The 24,174-nt window shown below is 36.4% G+C and overlaps 2 protein-coding genes across 2 annotated transcripts in view; one reads left to right on the forward strand and one right to left on the reverse strand.

Annotated features, from left to right (window-relative positions):
• Positions 1–7,598, reverse strand: part of LOC144446084 (C-terminal-binding protein 1-like) — a 70,721-nt gene extending 63,123 nt beyond the window's left edge. Inside the window, exon 1 of the mRNA XM_078135779.1 lies at positions 7,394–7,598. The gene's annotated coding sequence lies outside the window, so the exon portion shown is untranslated. The remainder of the gene's footprint in view (positions 1–7,393) is intronic.
• Positions 7,599–7,909: 311 nt separating this feature from the next.
• On the forward strand, positions 7,910–22,310 carry LOC144446382 (E3 ubiquitin-protein transferase MAEA-like). The gene is made up of 9 exons (XM_078136128.1): positions 7,910–7,961; positions 12,864–13,049; positions 13,706–13,909; positions 15,431–15,553; positions 16,284–16,469; positions 17,564–17,697; positions 19,003–19,127; positions 19,669–19,733; positions 21,718–22,310. Exons 1-9 carry the CDS (start codon positions 7,923–7,925, stop codon positions 21,817–21,819), a joined length of 1,164 nt encoding a protein of 387 aa, XP_077992254.1. The 5' UTR covers positions 7,910–7,922; the 3' UTR covers positions 21,820–22,310.
• The last annotated feature ends 1,864 nt before the right edge of the window (positions 22,311–24,174 follow it).

The raw sequence follows: 24,174 nt of genomic DNA on the forward strand, positions 1-24,174 counted from the left end.
TAGCCACTTGATTTCAAGAGTGTCAATTCCATATCAAACTGTGGTGACTGCAGTTGTTCAAATTCAATATACTATCATGAGGTGCATTGTCTGGAATGTTAGAGGCCATGGTGGTGTCCAACTCTTAACATTTCATTACATGTCAAATCCACACAATACAGGTGACAATAGCAGATTGGTTATATGTTAATTAAAGACTAGTAATTTGACACTACTTTTAATGATGACTAGAATAACTAATGAATATTTGAGTGATGCTAAATACAACTGTACACGGATCCTACTTTATACTGAACGAATTCTTGCACATTTATACACCTCTCATCAAATTAAAAGCATGTTTGAAATGTGTTTGAATATAATGAACTCCAAAACAAGCAATCCATGATTACTAACAAACAAATACACGCAACTGGTAGTTAGGCCGAATTAAAAAAAAGTTATTTGGTTCCGGTTACCCGACTCCATCTAGTTTTTCACGCCCACCCTAATTTTTTTAATGTAGTCAAGAAAAATAATAAAATCACAAAAATTGTGAAGTCTCGCAAGAAATAGTGGGTGCAGAAACTGACATCAACTTAAATAGACAATATAAAACTATTCTTCCAATCTGTAATGGCTGTACATCTGATAGGAAGAAATAAACAACACAGATACCATTTGGAAAACAATGGAAAACCTAACTTGACACTCACACGAAAAAAAAAAATATAATGAAATAAAACAGAAAATCTACCTACCCTACCTATTTTAAAATTGAATGTAATCAGAAACAAACAATTTTTTTTTGCCTTATATGGATGCCGACATCGTAACCTACAAGTGTATACAATACTACTAATACTACAGTAGAAAATTTTCTTCTTTTCACTTATAAGACTACAAAATAAAAAACTACAGACTTGGAAACCATCAATAAAATACAACGCTGTTGATTGGTCAAAGTTCTACTTGTATGATTGTTTGCGTTATATCCATTAGCCAATCAGTGACATTTTAACAGTGACATCATGGGTGCATGATTGATCATGGTTCTACATATATAAGACTGCTATGATGCCATATTTACTGTAGTAGACAACTGGAAACATAACAATGGCACCAAGGGTGTATGATTGGTCAACACTCTACCAGATTGTTATGATGTCATTTGATCCAATAGCCAATCAGCAACATTTTAGCTGTGACATCCCATAGGTGCATTGATTGTCAACATTCTACAAGATCATTATGATGTTTATATTTAGTAGCCAATCAGTGACAAATAAAATGACATTGTGGGTGCCTGATTGATCGAGGTTCAATCATATTTACTATGCCACATATATATTGTAGTAGCTTAACGGCAACTGTCAGCAATTCAGAGGTCACAACAGTAGAAACCCCAGACAAACACAAATTCTCAGCAGACATACAAGTCAGTAATTTACCATCTTAATGGTTTGTAGAGTGAAATTTTACAGGTAAACAGTCTAATGTAGACTTGTAAAAAACACTAGCCTGGCTGTCAAGTTGGACTCTAATCTGATTACCTGTGCTACTCACGATGGCTGCAATACAACTACTACTACTAGTCAATCCAAATTCAATGAGTCAGAACACCAAGCTAGCCATATCACTCTACCCAAGTGTGCGTCTCTCACATCTAATACTTCTCAAACATACACACTGATAGACTTGAATCTTTTCACTCATTACTATTAAAGATTATCATCTTTCTAACAACAACAGTCACTATTATCATGAGTACAACATTACATGTATACACGTGGACACACATCGCATGTACCATAAATTTGGAATCAGCAAAGTGGGTGCATACTATTGGTACATGTCGAATCTAAAACTTGATTATCACTTGTTATCATCTATATACATTTTTCTATTCTTACATCAAAGCAAATTATTACATATATACTAGCAGAGATTACTTGCACTGGTGTGCAAGCATACTGGTGGTATTTGCACTGCAGTGCAATACAGAAAACATACCTGCATGCAAATGAGGGTGCAATCATTCGTTCCACACAAGATCGCACTGTGTCATATTTTACGAAAATCTGTTGTTTCAGATAAACATAATGTAATAATAACAGAAACCCATTCTGCATGAGTTCCAGTGTGAGCACTCAGCGGTATTTGCACTTGTGCTTGCAGTCTTTTCTGCCTTACTATCACTCACTACGCTCATGAAAGTACTGCCACAGAGAACACTGCAAGCACTCGTGCAAACATCCCTGAGTATGCCACACTTGTACTTGCACATCATGGCGTTCTGTCATAGTATTATCTGGATAACTATTAGCAGAAATGTACCTTTGGTCTTGTTAGTGTTACTGTGTGAAATGATATGGTAAAATCAGTGTTTTGGTAAAGTCTTAGAAACTTTGCAATCAAGGAAGAAAGTTGATAACAATATATTTTCTTTTACATCTTATTATATAAACCTTTGGAAAAGGAACTTTCAGAGAAAATCTGGTGATGCCATATATTCTATATTACTATCAAATTATGGTGGTACTCGTAATAGTTGGTTGCAACTATTTTCACATGACCATTACAATTTAATAAGTACCTGGGTAGTTAAGGTCACAGACTGTGTTGATCTAATAATGATAACCTTAATGTCTGAGAACACACCTTTTTTTCATACAACCTTTACTGTTTACTAAACATTATCTGTTGACTGCCTTTGATGTCAATCAAATTTTAGTTTCATATGGTAAACTCTCAGTTCAGTTGTGCTAAAAAAAAAACAATGAGAAATTGATACGATCAGTGAGAAATTACAAATGTAAGTTTTACCAATAACTTGCATGGTTGTCACCTGTGACAGTCATGATATGATGTTGCTTGCAAATGTCTATTTTATAGACAAACATCCTCACTGAACCTCCAACCCCCTCCTTCCTCCCACATGATAGTATTGGTACCATCACATTTTCCATGTAATCGAAACAGTATCCAACATGTCACAAATATGAACCTGCCTGTCCAAAAATGATCATGTTGTCACATGCACAGACCACAATGTATAACTATAAATATTTCATCTATTGTTCAGATATTTTAGTACAATGTACATACATTTCCTGATAAAACTGGTATCGATCTAATCAATGCCACTTACATGGGCTTTCGGTTTAGCATGAAAATAGGGAAATGAAATTTCTGTGCCGTATCAGAACATTCATCATGTTACTATGGTACCACACGAATAGCACATCATTGAAAATAACATGGTACCCTGGTATAATATGACATCGCCAATATTTCAAAATGAAACCAATGACAAGGTTGCCAGTAGACTTGTTGTTACAAAGTAGCAGAGGTGAAGGCTTTACTTTTACATTCATATGGTGATTGCACTGCCATTATTTCCATGGTTGAGCCATTGAACGTTTGTGCAACAAGAGGAACTGCATGTATGGCCCAAGGCACAACATGATGGAATATTCACAAGTTATACCCATGTACGTACCTTGATGTAGCAGGTCACATGGTAACAAGAGTGGCATATCATGATTTGGACAGAACTACTATATTCTGTCAGACCAGAATCTGCATATCTATGCACTCCAAAACAGAGTGCCATTCAAGGTTGCTGATTAGGGAATTCCAATCTCATTAATTGATATTCACATCCTTTTTTTTCCATCAAAAAGTCAGTAAAAATATACAAATATGGGGACAATTTGCTCATATCTGTAGTCACAGAGTCAGTAATTTTTTACTGTGTTTCCTTTCACTTCCTATTGATGTTGCACACATACATACATACCTACAAATCCAATCGCCTATATTAATAATTTATCAATATTATCTCAAAAATTATGATTGACCATGGGTTCTGGATAAAAAAAGTAAACAGACTCAAGGTCTGACGATGAAATCAATGTCATAGTTTCGGTTACACCAACTTATACTGAATATTTCACAATGTCATCATGTCTTTTAATTAATCATTTTTAAAAAAAAAAAATTTCAAAACTAAAATTTTTTGATCACATTACATAACACTACACTGCAGCTCGACTGCTCTACAGTTTTGAAATATCAATATTGATTTTAAACAATAGGGTCCATGGTATTCAGCACAACTGATATTGAAATCCAAACCTTATTTACGAGTATATTCCTTTAGTATGTAGAGCTGCCAAGTAGTTTCAAAGTATAAATTTTTCATCAAAACTCAGAAATGTCGTGTTATCAATGGTTTGGATGATCTTTTCAACAGTTCATCATCTACACACACCCTCATGCTCAAAAACATCCACCAAATTCAAAAATTTGGCTCTGTAGCTTTTTGACAAGAAATCACATTTTTGGGCTTTTATTTGCATTATCAACAATGGGGTCCTATTGTCTTGAATAATTCTTCATCTGGACACACCTAGAAACATTCCTACCAATTTTCAGATAAATCTATGAAGTAGTTTTAGAATATAAATTTTTAGACCAAATATCACTTTTTAAAAGTCTCCCATCTAAACACACATCTACACCCACATACATCTGCACCACAGACATCATGCCTATAGCACTACTGCAACCAGCTCACTTGTGCTAAATATCAAAATTATACAATATATATAGAATACATTTTGCATCATATTTACATTCAACTGTCCTGACAAAAACAATGACTAACGGTTTTATTTCGGAGAAGATCTCGATCTATAAATGTATGGGTGATACAATTCATCTAAGAAACCAATAACACCAGTGAACAGGAAACAAAACTGAACTATAGAGAACACAAACAAAGAAGGAAATTGGTGGTACAGTAAACGTAGATGTCCCTGGAATTTCAATTCCGGTGTATACAGTAAGTCTGCATACCAAACACGACCTCAAGGCATCTTGTTCCTTGCATGTCACAATGTGCTATAATTACATATCGACTTCTCCCAATCAACACAGACTCCTTTTATTGTCCAAATGGGATTTTTTTAAAAAGGGAAATCGTTACTTTATAACTTTTTTTTTATATTTATACCGGACATGCTGGGACATGAAACCCTATGACCTAATTCTTAAAGTGTCTAAATGGACAAATACCTACATAATACAATTGAAGAACAAAAAATTGCTAATCAGTGAGACTGGCTGAAGGTAAAAATCCGTGAGAAAATTCAGATTAATTTCTCATGCATGAGTAAATATTAGCTAACTCTGAAAAATGTAAATTCTAAAATGAGAACTTATAAAGGTTATTTTGATTATCCTTTGGCTTGTGGGTGCTCAGCGTCAGCCAACGCCCACAAACAAGTTTATAACTAACCAGGTCATGTCTCATATCTGACAAAGACAAACTTCCAAGACATTTCTGATTGGCTCACAAGCATGTGAATACGGTATTGTAACAACATGTAATAACTGTTACCTAAGTAATGGAGTTGGTTTGACCATAGACAGTGGAGGGCTCCCCTCCACTGTCTATGGTTTCACTTAAATATGAAAAATGGATTCAGATATTACTCTACTGTTCCTCACACTACAGGATTATAAAATTCTCAATATCCATCACCACAAAAGGAACATATAATAGGCAATCTGACTGCCAAATGTCATAATTTCTGCCATAAATGTTTAGTATGACAACTAACATAGTATCATATATTTGGCAAAGATCTGTATATTTATAGAAATATCAAATTACGATGACCAAAAATTATGCATCAATGAACTGATAATTTATATAAATAGTGGACGATAATGTCTATTTTTTCAATGGAAACCAATAATTTGACGTGTGATACACTATGAGTGCTAGCCTACCACCATAGTAATCACCATTGAGATAGAAATGTCACCGAGCACATGAGCTGCATACCAATGAGCCATGCCAGATTGCTAAAAACCATCTTGGCAACCGAAATTAATCACCCTGTTTTTCATAACTGTTTCAATCTTTAAGATAATCATGGCACCAAAAAAAATGTGTCCCCATTTAAAATTGCATGATTACGTGTGACTCACAAATCTGTGAAATCAACCACAGAATTAAATCATGTGTCAGCGTGGTCAACAAAAGCAACTAGAACCCGGATGGAGGTCCTTCAGAAAAAGGTCATGACAATACCATTCTTGGCAACAATAGATATGCAAAGAAGCCCTTGGGGGTAATGCCTCTGTCTCAGACCAGTGAATAGTTAATATTAATATAAACAGTCTAGCCAATAAATCAATGTAAACCCAGATATTCACAACCATTTGGAAACCAACCTAACCATGCCATTTTGGCATACAAAACTTTGTTTACCTAAAGCTTGTTGAAACGTACCACTCATTTATCAATAAAATGCATGCAAAGATTGGTTCACTTTTCTCTCTATCTTTTATAACATTTAAGGCTTTTATATTCCAACTATAATTAATGCGTCATCTAAATTAATGACGTTTCAATATTGCATGAAAGGAAAATAATATTTTTTTTTAAATTGCTCAATCAGCTGGTTTTGTTTTAAATAATTCATTTATGGAGTCATACCGAATGCCAAATACTTTTTTTTGGTATGTATTTAAGGCTGGATTATGATGTCTCGAGGAATGAACGACTTGAATAAAATGGCCCACCTGACTACAATAGCCACGCCACACCCTCATGTATGGCATGCAAGCAAGGCAGCCAAAGCGACTATTGATCATAATCACAGGCATATAGATCATATTTAGACGTTCTGGGCTTTCAACCATTACGCCTATATGTTCGGACATTATACCGCTAGGTAAATCGCGTGTTGGTCCCCGATCACATTTCATATTATAATTTCAAACCATGGGAAAATACAAATCGTCAAACGACAAAATTCCATTCAACATAAAATGACATCACACGATACGGCGAGGAAACAGTACCACGTACAAAAGAAACGCAAAAGAGTAATTAATTAAAATACTGGCATCATATTAACATTTTACCATAACACTTCGACAAAACATTCCCAAAGTATGGACACAGTCATATGGCGTCCCAGCTGATCAAAATGATCCCGAGAAATTTTTCATTTTCATCCACACTAGTTTTGTTACATTTGTAAAGTCTTGTACGTGACTTGGCGTACCAAATCACTTGGTTCCGGTCACAATGCATGTACGCCGGTTGAATGGCGAAATTTGAACGAACGGATCGAGGCCACACTGCATGCTCAACGATGGAATAGTACACCACTACACCGAGATGATTTGGTTCTTTCGATTTCCTCGTTGGTACATGACACGCTTGCTTCTTTGTTGATATACACTGATCATGAACAATACATTTCTTCTTACCGTGAAAAAAATTAACCCAAATATAAAAAAATTCTGCAACAGTTTGAGCAGGTCGTGACTAAAGATTGGGTCAAAGTCGAAAAAAGTAACGTTACCACATTGAGAACCTTTTACCTACCTTGAATTGGGCAAACAAAGACACTGCTAACACTACAACAAACGCTCTTAGACGCTCGCTTAACACTCTAAAGACTAACTGGGTCTTCGATTTTCTTCAAAAATGCGTCCAAGATGAGCCACAGACAGTCAGCAAAAATCTACGACAGTCTATATTACATATCTCAGTCTTTGTGTGTGGTAGAGGATCCTGGCAGAAATCGTGGTAAAATGGTGGCGAAGCGTGGACTCCAACTGCATACAAATCAATGGAAAAGAGAGGAAGGACAGGTTGCCAAGGCCAGAAGGGCAAATCGCTTCAGAAACCCCTGTATTTATTTTTCTTCAAGACCAACTTTATCGATAGCTCTGATCAAATGAATATTTGGTATTATTAAATATAAAACAGTCTCTTTTTGGTCACTAATCGTGAACCCTAAAAAGTTTACCATCTGATGATACACTTTTCCCTTCGGATGAGCGGCAACCCCTTTATATTAATAGACCACCCCTTTCCCGTTTTCCCGTGATGCAATGTTAGACAGCCGAAAATGGCGGACCTAAAGGCGTTGGAACACTCGACGTTGAAGGTAATTTGTCTATTTTCGCATTAGTTTTTTTATTTCAGATATGAATAATAGCATCAGGGCTTTGATCGTATCATAACATTATCGCTGACACCATATGAGCGCGGATTATTGTTTCTCTTTTACACAAATGGGTTGAGCGTTTGAAAACAATCCGAAAATCCCAATCTAGAGAACACTGACCAGTTCACTATCAAACGGTTTAGTTAGACAGTAGGAAATCTCGGTCAAAATTGGCGAAGATTTGACTGTGAAATGGGTCAGATTATATATATGGCGTATTTCATGTCTTTTAAGGGCCTATTTACGTGGATTCTCTGTTCGAGGATCGAACCCCATTTGCCCGAGATAAATGACGTTGCGTGGGGAACATTTCCAACTTATGTGTGAAGTAGGTGTTGACGTGTATGTATATTTCGTTTAGTGGCATGTCAACAATTACCAATGATTGTACTTTCAACACATCTATCACCTCTATCAAAAATCGAAAACAAACCATGTAGCACTAAAAACAATGATAACATCGTCATCAGGTGCATAGACCATGTACATGACCGCTAAGATATCTTACAGTGTTACACACAAGTTTGTTACTTATTATAATATTATGTTGTCCATTTGTTGACGTATTTTCCTCGGTAAGCTATGCGTTATTATCAAAATTGTATATTGGAAGATTGGTGTTATTTGTCTTCTCACATGGCCCAATAGGCAAGTCCAAAATGTTGAAATCATAATGTGTTACCATATTAATTTATTGTGTGGAGATAGTATCAGAAGGGATTATTGTTGATTTTCATAACTTGGTCAAGAAGTGTGGTGTAATTATTGGTGTTACCAGTTTGTATCTAGATCTAGATCTATATTATCAGAGCCTGGAGGCTTGGCTATCTGACTGCACAACAGTGTTAATGACCTAAATATTCAGGTGAACAACTCTGTCAAGCTGGGTAGCCAAGTCTCTTGGATCGTCTGGCGAATTAATTAAAAAAAAAAGAGAAAGGAAATGCATCTTTTTCATATTCATCCCTGAAAAATATTTTATTTTAATCTGAAATGATTTTACTCCTGTATTGTTCAGAAAAAGAGATTGACATGCAAATCTTATGCAGTCAAGTTCCAAGTTCAAATGACAAGTGAAAGTCAAGTGTTATTTGAAAGAAGGAGGCTTATTTTTAAGTTAATTCAACATTGTCAATTTGGAATAATACATTACGATTTTTAGTAATACCCAAAATGTGACAAGGGTGCACTGAGTCACAAGCAGATCTATGTACATTCTATGCTGTTTCTGTGTGATTGTTTCTGATGATACATACACAGAGTCTTCAAAGTGTGTGGACAGGAATGTTGATAAGATTTCAAGCTACTTCCCTGCAATATTCATTGAGCCCATGAAGGACAAATTAAACTTCTCTGAGAAATGACCCTTGTTAAATCATGTGCTCTCCTTGTTACCTATGGTGGTATTGTTAAAGCCACCATTGTCTTTCAAATTCTATTTCATTTATTCATGTAACCTACTTTTTGCTTGAAGGGTCAAACTGTATTGAACTGTTCAACCCGTCAATGTAGTCACATACAAAATGTACAACTGAAGCACACAGTGACACTGCAGTGTTGATCCCTTGCTGAGAAAGGGCAAGCATGTATCAAATAACTTGGGTAGTCTAAACAACACTTAACTCGGTAGATTTTTGAAAACTCTGACTAACTATCAATTTGATATTGCACCTTTAGGTCAGCAAAAGAAACTTCAGGGTAGACTTCTGTATGTGATTCAAAAGTTAAACCAACAACCTGTGGGACTGTTGTCACCAATCGGATTAAAATCCGATGTAGTGTACACATGGCAATTTCTTTTGATTGTTATGTTTACTATCGTTTGTTCTTTTGTGAGCGCTTGTACATACATCTAACACAATACCATAGGTTTTCCCAAACCCAATCTTGTAACATGTACGAGTAGCCAACCAGAATCCATCTTACAATATAAGACTCAACATTTGCAATTGAAAGAAAGAGAATGACCAAGCAATAAGGATAACATTGTTGTCTGCGCTCTGAAGTACTCTACTCATATGTTTCATCGTATTATGCGTTTTTATTGTTCGAGTGAATTTACTCAGCGCTCTCATATGGATTGGGAAAACCTATGGTATTGTGTCAGATCAGGGTTCTCCACAATTTAGAAAAATACAGGGGCGCCCTAATTTGCATATTTATTTGCATATCATTAGCATATTTCCAGATCATAATATTAGGAAGTGAAAAAAGTTTCCAAAATCAAAAACTCCTATTTTATTCATTCAGCAAACTAAAATGTACTGAAATGTATTGTAATCACCAATTTCCAAACCTTTCACATAATTCACAATGTAAAAATTTCAGGAAGGAGGTTGACAGTTACACAAACGATGTTATAGTAATGTTGGCAAGCATGTTTTACACACAGGAGTGACAACACATGGCATTGTTGATGTACATGTATGCACCTCTAGGCTAGCTATCACTTAGTTTTGAGTTGTTGGTTTCACCTTGTAAATGTGCATGTCATTCATAAAAATTAATTGAAAACAATTCATTTTCCTTTATTTCTCTAAAATTTGATATCCTTTTAATTTTCATGAATGGAAAATGATTTTTCATCCAAATTTGCCGGAAATACGTACATTTTTAATGTGACGAATTTGGGCTAAGAATAACCGAATACGTTCAGTGCAAATGTACAGTAACAAACATGGCTGCCACATCGGAGCTACCTCGTGGTACTACGATCGCGATTCACATCCAAACGTGATCATTTAGGACATAAATTTTACCATGGAACCGTACCGGAGTAGTTATTTCTAAAGAACATGTATAAATTTTAGGATTTTGTTCGTATTTATCGATACAATACGAAAATTGCCGTGACATCGTACATCGTATGCGTACTGTATTACGTATACGGGAAGGCTTGGAAATTACCGGCTTGATATACCCGGCCATAGAAACTACCAACGTACCGTCTTCTACTTTACGACGGTACTACATTTACTGTATTTGTTTCGGCTACCATTGTTATAATCAAGGCGATAAATAAGTTCATAAATGATGATAGACGCAGTGTCGCTGTTCACTTCCTTCATTAACGGCATTGAATAGAATCTCTTGAAGACGTTCACACCAAAACAAAGGGGCGCTGAACGCAAACAGAGGGGCGGTTCTGTAAACAGAGGGGCGGTGCGCCCCTCAAAAACCCCTCGTGGAGAACACTGCAGATGTATGTGATGAGTGCTCACAAAAGAACAAACGATAGTAAATGTAACAGCCAAAAAGAAATCATGACATGTACACTACATCAGATTTTAATCAGATTGTATCATCACATGAGCTTGAACATATGCGTAGGCAAGGATTGCCTGTCATTTGTTTGCATTGAGCAGTACAAAATACTGATAAGAGTAAAGAAGACATTTCCTTATTGGCAGTGTGACAATAGTTCCTATAGTGTAAACATTTAGTGGAGAAATAAGCAATTACATTGTAATTCCACTGTGCAATGCAAAACAACATACTCATACATTTGCAATTAGTGGCCCCACAGGAAGTTGACAATAAAACAAAAGGTGCTGTTTTGTCAGGAATCTACATCTCAAGTTTTTTGTGATGGTGAAAGTTTTAGTCAATTCTTCAACCAGAAACATGAGAACGTTGCAATATTCTCAAAATTGCTGAATCAGAAAGTCATAGAATGAAATACAACTAAGTAGTGAATGCAATACATGTACTTAAAATTTGTTTAAAAGGGCAGCTGACTGTTGATTTCATGTGGCATTGTTTTTACTTCATGAATTATGTATACAAATGACAGGCAAAGGTCACTAGTGTGGGTCATGTGAGTCTTGCAGTCTTTCTTGTAGTTGTTGTCATAGCAATTCAATTTGCATTCCTTTAAAACCGTTTGCAGATTTGCCTTGTCATAAATGTAACTCATGGCTACAAGCCAATCAGAGAGCCAGTTTCATGTTTCAAATTACTTATCAAACACAGGTTTGTGGCAACAATAAAGAGTGTGTTGTTCATGAGTTTTAGCTCAACAGAACTCAATGAGTTTTACTGTAACTGCTATAGGCATGATGAAGTGGCTGTGTGTGAATTTGTCAAAGACTGCTGGGCTGATTGGAATGATTGATGGTGGGATTTTATTCTTTGGGTTTTGTTGGGGATTGTTCAAGGCAAAGTGATCTGATTGGTTGTGTGCAATTTTGATTTTTTTTTTGTAAAATTAAACATTTTTGTGAAAAATAAATTAAATTAAAAAAATACTGGGTGAATTGATCTACAAAACATGGGATAAATGTTTGTATTTTTGAAGAAAGACAAGGCATTGGCAGAAAAATGGTTGTATATTGAACATGTATGGCATTTTTATCATTGAATAGAAATGCAGTCAAACATATATTGCGTATATTATGTATGTATGTATGTATTTATGTATGAACATGCGTATATATGTATTAGTGCATGTATTAGCCATATGTGGTATTAGCCATCTCTGTACTAACACACATGCCTCCTGCCCCCTGTGCTGAAAAGAGTCTTGCCATTTCCTTTGGCAATGCATTATGGGAAGTAAATGGGGAGCTTCCTATCTCTTGAAACTCCTTAGTATTTCATCAGTATTGTTTGGGCAAACACTGATGTGAGAAGTTGCTGAAACAGATGTACTGTACATGGATTGTGAGGGTATATAGTCATCATGCAAGTATTGAGTAACCCTGGAGAAATCACTGATAACTAATTAATGAGAACCAGGTTTTTTATGCTAGAGGTGGTATGCACATGGTACCTTCCATCTAATATTTACTTAATACCCATGTATTAACAATGTGAGCTTTTGTCCATTTTTACATTTTGCAGGTTCCTTATGAAATATTGAACAAAAAGTTCAGAAATGCACAGAAGAATATTGACCGTGAAGTTTCGCATGTTCTTCATGTAACCAATGAATTGGAAAAGTGCTTAGAAAATAAGCCCGTCACTGTTGGTGCTGTTGCTAATCTGCTTGATTCTGTTGTGGATAAATTGTCTGTTTTGAAAAGAAAGGTAATGTCATACATTCTGATTATATATTATGATAGAACCCTGTGACATGTGATTGTAATTGTGACATTCAGGGTATTTGCGCGAGTACTGGCAATGTTCTCTGCAGATGTACTTTCATAGGTGTAGCGAGTGAAAGTGGAGCAGAAAACACTGCAAGCGTGAGTGCAAATACCCTTAACTATGCAACACTTGCACTCAGGCAGCATATTTTTGAACAAAAACAGCAATGATGCTCAAAGAGAGCCAGTGAACGGTATCTTGAAATAGGCTGTAGGATATTGTAGACAAGTTCTCTCCTCATGTTACAACTAACTGTCAGTGATTGTATCAGAAAACTGCGACTTTAACAACTCTTCTCTGTAGGCATGTGTACAAACCAGGAATGTTACTCATTTTAAAAGTAGCGAGTAAAATTGGAAAAGTAGACAATAATACCCATAGGGAAGACGCATGAATCTACCCATCAATGGATATACAGTGGTTGAACCAAAGAATTTTTAAACACAAATATATGAAAAAGTAGCCAGCTAGAAATTGAGGAGTAGTTGGTTGTTTTTACCAGCAACTGGCCCTTATCTACATCCCTGCATACAGTTGATTTACTGTCACAGAGTCGTCTAGATATAATGATGTTTCATTTTGTATACAAATTCCAGGCTGAAGAAAGTATTTCTCAAGAGGATGAGAGCGTCAAAGTGTGTAAAAGACGAGTTGAACACCTTAAAGATCATGACAATTCTAATCCTAGTGCTGTAGCTCAGTGGAAAAAGAAACGTTTGGATAGGATGCTGGTAGAATACTTTCTAAGGGCTGGTTTCTATGACACAGCACTCAAGTTAGCTACCCATACTGATATTGAGGTAAGTAACTATACAATGCTCAAGTTAGCTACAAATGCTGATATTGGGATAAGTAGCTACATGACACTCACATTAGCTACCGATACTGATATTGAAGTAAGTAACTATACAATGCTCAAGTTAGCTACAAATGCTGATATTGGGGTAAATAACTACAGAACTCTCAAAGTTATCTACCCATACTTTCTTTAAGGTAATTAACTACTAAACACATAATTCAGTGCAGTTGTCATTTTATGCAAATTACTCAGCACAAAATTTGGAAAATTCCAAACTGGACATTCAGTTCCAATGTTAACAAAATCAGCATACATATTCACATGTAATCTTAGAAGAGAGTCAGTGTTCTCCCCAGGATTTGTTGATAGGATGTCGGCTCATTAGCATAAATTAGCATAAATTTACATATAATTATATTCCGAAAAATCAAAGTACATCATAATAAAATTAATATCAAACAAGTAGTACATGTACATGTGACCAAAGGAAAGTTGAAGGCCAATTTATTAATTCAAAATATTAGCACCAAAAAGAAACTCATAAAGCAGTGTTATTGATTATTATTGTTAGGAAAGCTGAAATTATTTAAATCTTAATGTCCACAGATAAATTAGACTTTCGAAACACGAAAAGTTTGTGTACAGCAACCGGCAGACATCGTGTTAGTCCGAAATATCGTGATACACGAGACTTACTATACTTCCCTATGGAGGACTTCCAAAACTCGCGATAGTTTGTGACGTCGTGGCCGCCATATTGGAAAATCCATGCGTAGTCGTACGATCGTACGATGTATCAGTCTACAAATTACAATGTCAAACTACAAACTAAACGTGTTTTCAGGGTAAAATTGAACATGAAGCTGATAATCGGAGATAACATTGCCACTTTATCGAAAGGTACATTAGTCTGTTCAACTCTTTTCACGACATTGAAGAATGCACATGCTCATGCTCTTGGGTTGAGACATACGGTGTTATCACTGTTACTCTGTCACTCATAGAAAATTAACTAGACACTGAATGTCAACTTCATGCGTTTGTCGAACTTTTATACTTTATAGCAAAATGGCACGGCATCGTTTGATTTTATAGTTGTCAAAATCTGGCAGTTCCGACATGCTTCTACGGTCGAACCGACGTTACGGATGGGCCGGTTTTGCCTTTGATTTACCGAAAGCTGTTGTACCGAGTGTGAATCACACTAACATTAGCGGGTTTACGCATTTTATTCCTATCGAAAACAATACTGATGGCAAACTTCAATGAAATCTGTCTGGTAATCATTACCATATCATAAACAAGGATGTCGGGCAAGATCTAAAGCGTCACGGCACATTGTCAAGCGTCACGGCCTGCCGTCCAAGCGTCACGGTGCCGTGCCGCTTCAAGGGCCTAGGGAGAACACTGAGAGTTATTAATAGCAATCTTTAATACTTGACTTAAAAAAGTTTTTAAAAATGTCAAATCTTTTCAATCTTTGACAAGTTATCAAATTAAAATTCTATTTTGTTATATGCAGGATCTTACCAATATAGAACTGTTCATGATATCTAAAGAAGTGGAAGAATCTTTATTAAGGAGAGAGACCTCAGCTTGTCTAGCATGGTGCCACGATAACAAATCTAAACTTAGAAAAATCAAGGTATGTCCAGAACACTTCAAGCCAAATACATCCGTATACACTATGCATTACAGTATATAATTTCAGATGTGTGTTGAATTTGAAACCCTTATCACTTTTAGTTCAAAGACAAGAAGTGACAAAAAACCATAGATCATAGGTATTTTCAGCTGACTGAAGAATAATATAATTACACCTATACAAGTATAAATTGAAAAATTGTGAATAGTAATGGAATGTTTGACTCGTATTTGGAGAGCATGTCATAATGAAAGACATAGATGTATGTTGTCGTGACATAGAGTGACCCGGGTGTAAATCCCATATTTTTGTTTTGGACATCTTCAACTTAGTGCGCGCGCGTGCTTGCGTGTGTGCGTGCGTGTGTATCAAGGAGAAATACAAAGCAAGATATCTTATGATGGAACAGATACACTCAGATACTTCCTGTTCTTGCAGCTGTTAGGATATATTTTGACTTAGTAATCACAGGAGTATGTATAAGTATGTTCTTCCAGGTCATTGACGTTCCAGTGTTTAAATTCAGTATCCAGAACACTTTTTTCTCTTGGCCATTTTATGCAGTGGGGATGTAACAAATTGTCTCAGATTGATGTGACTGCAATGATGAGTATGAAAATGTATGAAAGGTCAGATCAATTAACAAGAAAGTAAATACCAGTTTTTATCACTTTTCAAAAATGATGCGATAATTGCATGAGTATGACTCTTTTCGTCCCTCCCATTACAGAGCTCCCTAGAATTTAATTTACGAACACAAGAATTCATAGAACTAATACGTTTCAACAAGCGCATGGAGGCAATACGACATGCTCGCAGATTCTTTTCGAATCTAGAGACTCATCAACTACCTGAAGTACAGAAGGTCATGGGACTTCTAGCATATCCTTCAGACACTCAGATTTCACCTTATAGGGTAAGTTTTACAAGGTTAACAATTCAGGAAATACATACAGGGACAGTGGTTCTAGTCTAGAGGCTATCTGTGGCTCCGAATCTCAAGATCGTTCTTCACCCCATCTAGCTCAATAAGAAATCATGAAGCAAAGGTTATTCATGCAAATGAATAGACCCCAACTGTTAGAATGATGTGAACAGTGTATAAATAGCATCCTGATATGACAAATGTACCATATTTAGACGTAAATATACCATATTTGGACATTATGTAACTGCCCCAATGAACAGTAACTTATTATTGGGCAGATTTCTGTGTTTCATGGCTCTGTGGGTGGCTTTGTTTGAATTTGAAATTTTATCTCAGAACCTCATTGAGCTAGACATGAGAAGGAATTTTAAGCCATTGATAGCGTGTAGACTAAAATGGTTCACATATAGGATCACAGCTGGCCTCTTACCTACTTGTAATAACTACCGTGGCCGATAACGACAAACCGGTCTTCTCATTCAAGTGTCGGTCTTCTAGTTCAAAAAACCGGTCTTCTAATTCAAGTGTCGGTCTTCTGGTTCAAGTGTCGGTCTTCTAATTCAAGTGTCGGTCTTCTAGTTCAAGTGTCGGTCTTCTAGTTCAAGTGTTGGTCTTCTAGTTCAGGTGTCGGTCTTCTAGTTCAGGTGTCGGTCTTCTAGTTCAAGTGTCGGTCTTCTAGTTCAAGTGTCGGTCTTCTAATTCAAGTGTCGGTCTTCTAGTTCAAGTGTCGGTCTTCTAACTCAAGTGTCGGTCTTCTAGTTCAAGTGTCGGTCTTCTCATTCAAAAGTTTTCTATACTACACTACACTACACTACACTACACTACACTATACTATGCTATGCTATGCTATGCTATGCTATGCTTTGCTGTACTGTACTGTAATGTACTGTACTGTACTGTACTATACTATACTATACTATACTATTTTATACTATTCGCCCATCATGACTCCACCTATTATGATAAGACACTATACACAATGTACCTTTGGTACGTTTTTAAAGTTCCAGAATATTTAGATTACGTTTTCAAATTTCATGTACATGTTGATGTTGACTTGAACCTTGTGTGATTTATTACAGGATCTTCTAGACTGTACACGTTGGCAGATGCTAGTTGAACAGTTCAGGACTGATAATTTTAAACTTCATCAACTGAATTCCACATCAGTGTTTACTGTCACTTTAGAATCTGGTCTAGCTGCATTGAAGACACCGTATCCTTTTGTGAATTATAATCAACAAGTTTTAGTCTGGACAATGTTCACAGTGAAAAAAATCCACAACAATATAAGGATAGTGTAGTCAGTGTTTTTTGCTAAAGGTTGGGGAACCGTGGTAACAGAAAGTGGGCATATGGTAAAACTGGCATAGCTTCAAAAACGTAATTTTGGTGGGGAACCCTGGTAAAATAATAGGGGTATACTCAGTTAGATTTCACCTGTTTACCACCCTCAACAAAAACACTGGGAAGTACCTGTTTTTGGCAAGGAATGGTGTAAGCTACTTTTTCAATTTCTTGAAAATAAACACTAAAATATTGTTCCCCTCATTATTTCATGGTATTGTGAGATTCGAGCTTCTAAAAATATACAAGAGAAGTCTGGCATTAGCAGCAGCCATATTTGATTTGTTGTAAAGGGAGTGAGACCATATGGTTTAATTCAAAGTGTAAGAATGGAAGTTAAAAACAGCTCTGTCTGTGAATGATACCATGTCAAATAAACTCGTTCTGCATGACTGTATTTCTACATCATGAGAAATATGCATGGCGAGTTATGCGCAGGGAAGCAGGTCAGGTGGTTGACAAGTCTGAGAGGCTATCCGTGGCTTTAACTTTGAAGCTATCCTTCACCGCATCTAAAGGAATAAGAAGTCATGAACTAAAAGTTGTTCATGCAAATGAATAAACCCCAACTGTTAGAATGACGTAAACAGTGTAGCATCCCAAGATGACAAATGTACCATATTTGGACATTGTGTAACTACCCACAATATATGCACTTACTTACTGGCAGAATTCTGTGATTGATTAACACGTGCACAGTATTAATAGCTGTGTTTATGGCTTTGTTTGAATTTGCAATGTGAACTCCTTGTTCCTCTAGACGTGAAGAAGGATCCAAAGCCACAGACAGCCTCTAGACTAGTGGTTGACAAACAACTGATGTATATAGTGCATGTACATATATGTTGCCATACATGCTGCACTAGATTTCGTACAAATTGTATATAATTATAACAAAGGGATTTCTTTCAAAATATAGTGTGTATTACCTGTTGAAAGTTGTGTTTCACAATATTATGTATTTCGTTTAGTATTGTATGACTACAGAAATTCTGTGATAGATTAAATATGGCCACTACTGAGGGCAGCGATATTTACTGGTATTCATGAGATATATCGTTAAACAACTGATGAAGGAAAATTGGTAGCATACCCTTTCATTTTGGTCGTAATTTTGAACTATTTATAGAAGGTTTTGTGTGCAAGCAATAAATTTCCTTAATTGGTGCCGCAGCCATTGTTATCGTGATGATGGAAAGAACCCAGAGTGTCCTGTATGCAATAAGAATTTAAATGAATTAGCCAAGCCACTGCCATTTGCACACTGTGCCCAATCTAGACTTGTATGTTTCATGACAGGTACGTTTACAGACTTGCATGTTTCATGACAGGTGCGTTTATAGACTTGTATGTTTCATGACAGGTACGTTTACAGACTTGTATGTTTCATGACAGGTACGTTTACAGACTTGTATGTTTCAGGACAGGTGTGTTTGCAAACTTGTATGTTTCATGACAGGTGCGTTTAAGGACTTGTATATTTCTTACCATGTCCAGTCAAGACATGTATGTTTCAGGACCGACAGGTAGTACATTTATAGACGAAGTCATTTGTATGTTTTTATGACATCATATCAATGCCTAGTCAAGACTTGTATGTTTCATGGTCATGTCCAGTGTAGATTTATATGTTCATTTCTATGTCCAGTCTAGAATTGTATATTTCATGACAGGCATGTGTATTGTTACATGCATTGTATCCCCAAGCTGCTAGTATAAAGATCACTTTACCCTTAATACCCTTAATCATTCGTCACACCCAGAAAATGATGATTTCGATGATTTTGAGTATATTTTTTGTAACATGTCGGTACTAACAGTTGTATTGTGTATATTGCAGGACATGTAATGAATGAACACAACCCACCTATGATGCTACCTAATGGCTATGTGTATGGTGAAAATGTAAGTTTTTATCTTTTGTTCAAACACTTCTAAATATGAGAACAATGAAGATTCTTCCAATCATTTATATAACTGAAATGTTGTGTCAATCAAAGGCTTTTTATGTAGGTCTGTATTATGAGTATAACTTAAATTAATTTGGCATCAATAATATGATCGAACCCAGTGTTGCACGAGTGCAAGTGTGGCATACTTGGGGTATTTGGACGAGTGACTGCAGTGTTCTCTGTGGTCGTACTTTCATGAGCATTGTGAGTGGAAGTGCAGCAAAAAAAATTGCAAGAATGAGTGCAACTACCCCCAAAGTATCCACACTGGAACTCACATGGCACAGGGTTCTGTTATTATTACATATGTTAATCCAAAACATAAAATTACCATAAAATCATATGGTGTGATTGGGATGGCTCAGACACTCATTTGCATAAATTTGCATCTAGGCAGTGCAAATACCAGTATGGGCATACACCTGTGCAAAATAATCACTAGTACGCATGTAGTAATGGGTTTTATATTCCCGTGATGTTACCCTTGTACACTTAAAACCCTCTATTGCCACAAATTTTCTGTCAAATTAATAATGCAGAACTACATAAAACCCTTTACTTTGACCAGGGCTCAAAGTGAACATTTTCTGTGTCGGTTGCATGTGCAATCAAGTTAAAAAGTGTATGAGAACACCTAAAATATTTAGTCACATGTTTGAACTGTATGAAAACTTCCAAATGACTTTTAATGATGATCTCAAAGTTAACATTTCTGTCAGATGCATTTTGCAACAAAGTTGAAAATTTTAGAAAATACATCTTTGCAAGTATGTTTGGACTGTATAGAACACTTCCAAAGTGATGTATATTGCAAAAAAAAAATGTATATATTAAAGGCCCAAAAAAAAAATCTGGTTCTGGTCAGGGTAAACTTTCTAAAGTGGTGCGACGACGTGAATTTTTTTTTTTGCAAATTAGTAAATACACATTTTTTTGACACTTTACATACTCTGTTCTATCATATTTATCTCTGGAAAAACTTCCTTTTTCTTCGAAGCAGTTTAGGCTTTGTATTTAAGCAGTCTTGGCATGTAGGGTAGATTTCAGCTGCTTGTTCTCCTGATATCAGGAATAAATAAGAAACAGGAAAGCAAAAATTATCGGAAAAAAAAGGATCGGCGCGAGGGTATTCAGGGCACGCGTGCAGACCAGAACCAGATATATTTTTTTTGGCCTTATCTATTAGATGCAGTACCACAATAGACAATAGTTTGCTTGATGTCTCTGAAATAAGTGTCCCGCATCATAAATCCATTGAGCCCTGTCCATACATAATATTTACATACATGTAGACATGGCATAGATTTGTATTGAAACATGTACATTTCAGTGTGTAGTCTTAAAATGTCTACCTATCACTAGAACAGCCTTTCTTTTTGTTGATCACTTTATTGTGATACCACTGCTAGTGACTGGCTGCCACATTGAGATACGGAGTATGCAAGATTTGTAGCCTTGTGTGTGCTTGTCACAGTATTTTGTCTTCTCTCCGTTATCATTGAATTGCTATTGTGAGGTATTGTTGGTCACAGGGAAAAGTAGTATGAGAACAATACATGGGTGGGTAAAGGTATACCACTTTTCACCATAAAATACTCTTTAAATGGTTGTGGTAAAATGTGATGGTACTAATTTACTAAATACAGACAGGTAAATCGTTCATCAAAACAAACATAGTATTGTTCAAGTCTGATACATACATATATTATGTATGTATGTATATATGTGTGTGTGTATGCATGCATGCATGTACACACACATGCATGCATGCACTCACGCAGGCACACACACACATACACACACACATACATACATACATACATACATACATACATACATACATACATACATACATACATACATACATACATAAACACACACACCTTTGTGAAGTACAATAGTAAATAAAGTAACCATATCAATTTCTCTTGTTGCAGTCTTTAAGAGTCATGGCTGCTGAGCACGATGGAAAAATCGTCTGTCCAAGAACCAAAGAAACATTCACCATAGACCAAGCCGAAAAAGTGTTTGTCATGTAACGTCACACGTCTTAGCAACAAATATGTTCAAGAGATCACTTTCCATTTTCTCATGGAAAACATTTGCTGCTCAGTCATTTCTTATTGCCTGTACTTGCAACTTTTGCCAAGAACGCAGCAAAACACTTTGACGAAGATCTGTACATTTATTTCAAGTTTAGAAGCTGGATTTGACAAAAATGGACCAAAAGAGCACATATAAAACCCTCTTCCAGTGTCCTTCAATATTTACAATTTTAACTAGCCAGCAGGTTTTTTAGACTTCATTTTATTTAGCAAATCTCTGTGCAAACAATCAATAAAATTGATGTGTTACTTTTGTGATATGTTGGTCACAGCTTAAATTAATGCTAGAAGTGCATTGAAAAAAGTACATGTAATTTAAGCTGAATTGTACATTGTATGGACAGAATTAAAATGCTTCAAGATACCAACGGATACTTAGATAGTTTGTCCTGAGTATTTTCATCAGTGGATAAAGTGTAATTGGGCTGATATATAAATAATATTCAACTTCAAATAAAAATTCTTTATCAAGGAATTCAAGGCATGACATAATAGGTTAACACCTGATTATATCTGAAAGTTATGGAATATAGTATGTATGTATGTGTGAGTGAATGTATGTGTGAGTGTGTGTCGAGTGCATGTATGTGGGTATGTCTCGAGTGCAGGTTTGTGTGTGTCGTGTGCAGCTATTGGCCAAAAAGTCTACTGTACCATTATTGGTGGCTCAGAATTTCATCAGATGTCGTGAATATTTACCAATTAATTGCTGATATTGTGCCTCAAGAAAGGTGATGCTCAGTTTGACCCTATCGAAGTACATAGGTTTCCCATGGTACTGCAGTTTCCTTCTTCAACACTATGATACTTGGCCACTGCACAGGTGATGATCACATATTTTCCAAAAGCGTATATTATTGTCATTAATGATTGCAGTTTCATCTCACTTTAAGGATAGATAATGATAAGAACACATACCGGTATGTCCTAATCCACTCGATGTATGTGGCTCACATCTCATTTCAGTAGTTTGCATAACACAAAAAATAACACGGAAGAATATCTCTCAGTACAGTAGATGTACACATGTATTCACTTTTGCAAAATCTTGTCCTTGATATAGTAAAAAAAAGATTGAAATGTCCTTTCGGTAAACATTCAGCTTGGATTGACAAACACAATACTAGAGTCCTGTATCTCTAATACCTAAACAATGATACCATATTGGACAAAACCATTATCCTAATACATTAGGTATTCATACTGTTATAGGTAACATTACCTTCCAATGGTGGCTATGCTAACTCTTGCTAGCCATATGTTAATTCAACAATGAGGGCAGTGTTCAATCACCAAGAGTTAAGAGACGACAGTGTTCACTAATCAATAGTATACAAGGATATTTCTCTACACTTTGCTTCTTTTAGAGTGGAATATTGTGCGTCAGACAAATTTTCCTGAATATAAAAGTTCTTAAATTCTCTCCAAATTTTGCTACATGAAAGCTTGTTCCTTCTTACAAACCAGAGCTGTTATTTTGTCCACCATACTGTGAACTGACGGTGCATCTTGGACGGTGCCATAAAAGAGGCTGTGGTTTACGATGATGGCTTGTTCCTGCTACTTGTGAAATGATAAAGAAATGTGGATTTCGAAGGGTAGCATTGTCTTGGAGCTACTCAGAGGGGAGGGTTGTCCTCTCTAGCTACTTAGAGGGGATGGTTGTCTTCTGGGGCTACTCAGAGGGGACGGTTGACTTCTGGGGCTATTCAGAGGGGACGGTTGTCTTCTGGAGCTACTCGGAGGGAATGGTTGTCTTCTGGAGCTACTCAGAAGGAACAGTTGTCCTCTGGGGCTAATCAGAGGGGACGGTTGTCTTCTGGAGCTACTCAGGGGACGGTTGTCTTCTGGGGCTACTCCAAGGGGACGGTTGTCTTCTGGTGCCACTCAGTGGTGACGGTTGTCTTCTGGAGGAATTCAGAGGGGACGGCTATCTTCTGGGGCTACTCAGAGGGGACGGTTGTCTTCTAGAGCTACTCAGAGGGGACGGTTATCTTCTGGGGTTACTCAGAGGGGACGGTTGTCTTCTGGAGCTATACTCAGAGGGGACGGTTGTCCTCTGGAGCTACTCAGAGGGGACGGTTGTCTTCTGGGGCTACTCAGAGGGGACGGTTATCTTCTGGGGCTACTCAGAGGGGAAGGCTGCCTTCTGGGGCTACTCAGAGGGTACAGTATGTTGTATAGGGAGACAACCAATGCATCTAAATACATCTATTAAAACACATGATCCCAAAAGTCTTGCTTTTATAGTTTTTTATTGCTTTCTGTTTGTCACTTACTACACAATAG

Source organism: Glandiceps talaboti, chromosome 15 (genome assembly GCF_964340395.1).
Source record: "Glandiceps talaboti chromosome 15, keGlaTala1.1, whole genome shotgun sequence".
Lineage (NCBI taxonomy): Eukaryota > Metazoa > Hemichordata > Enteropneusta > Spengelidae > Glandiceps > Glandiceps talaboti.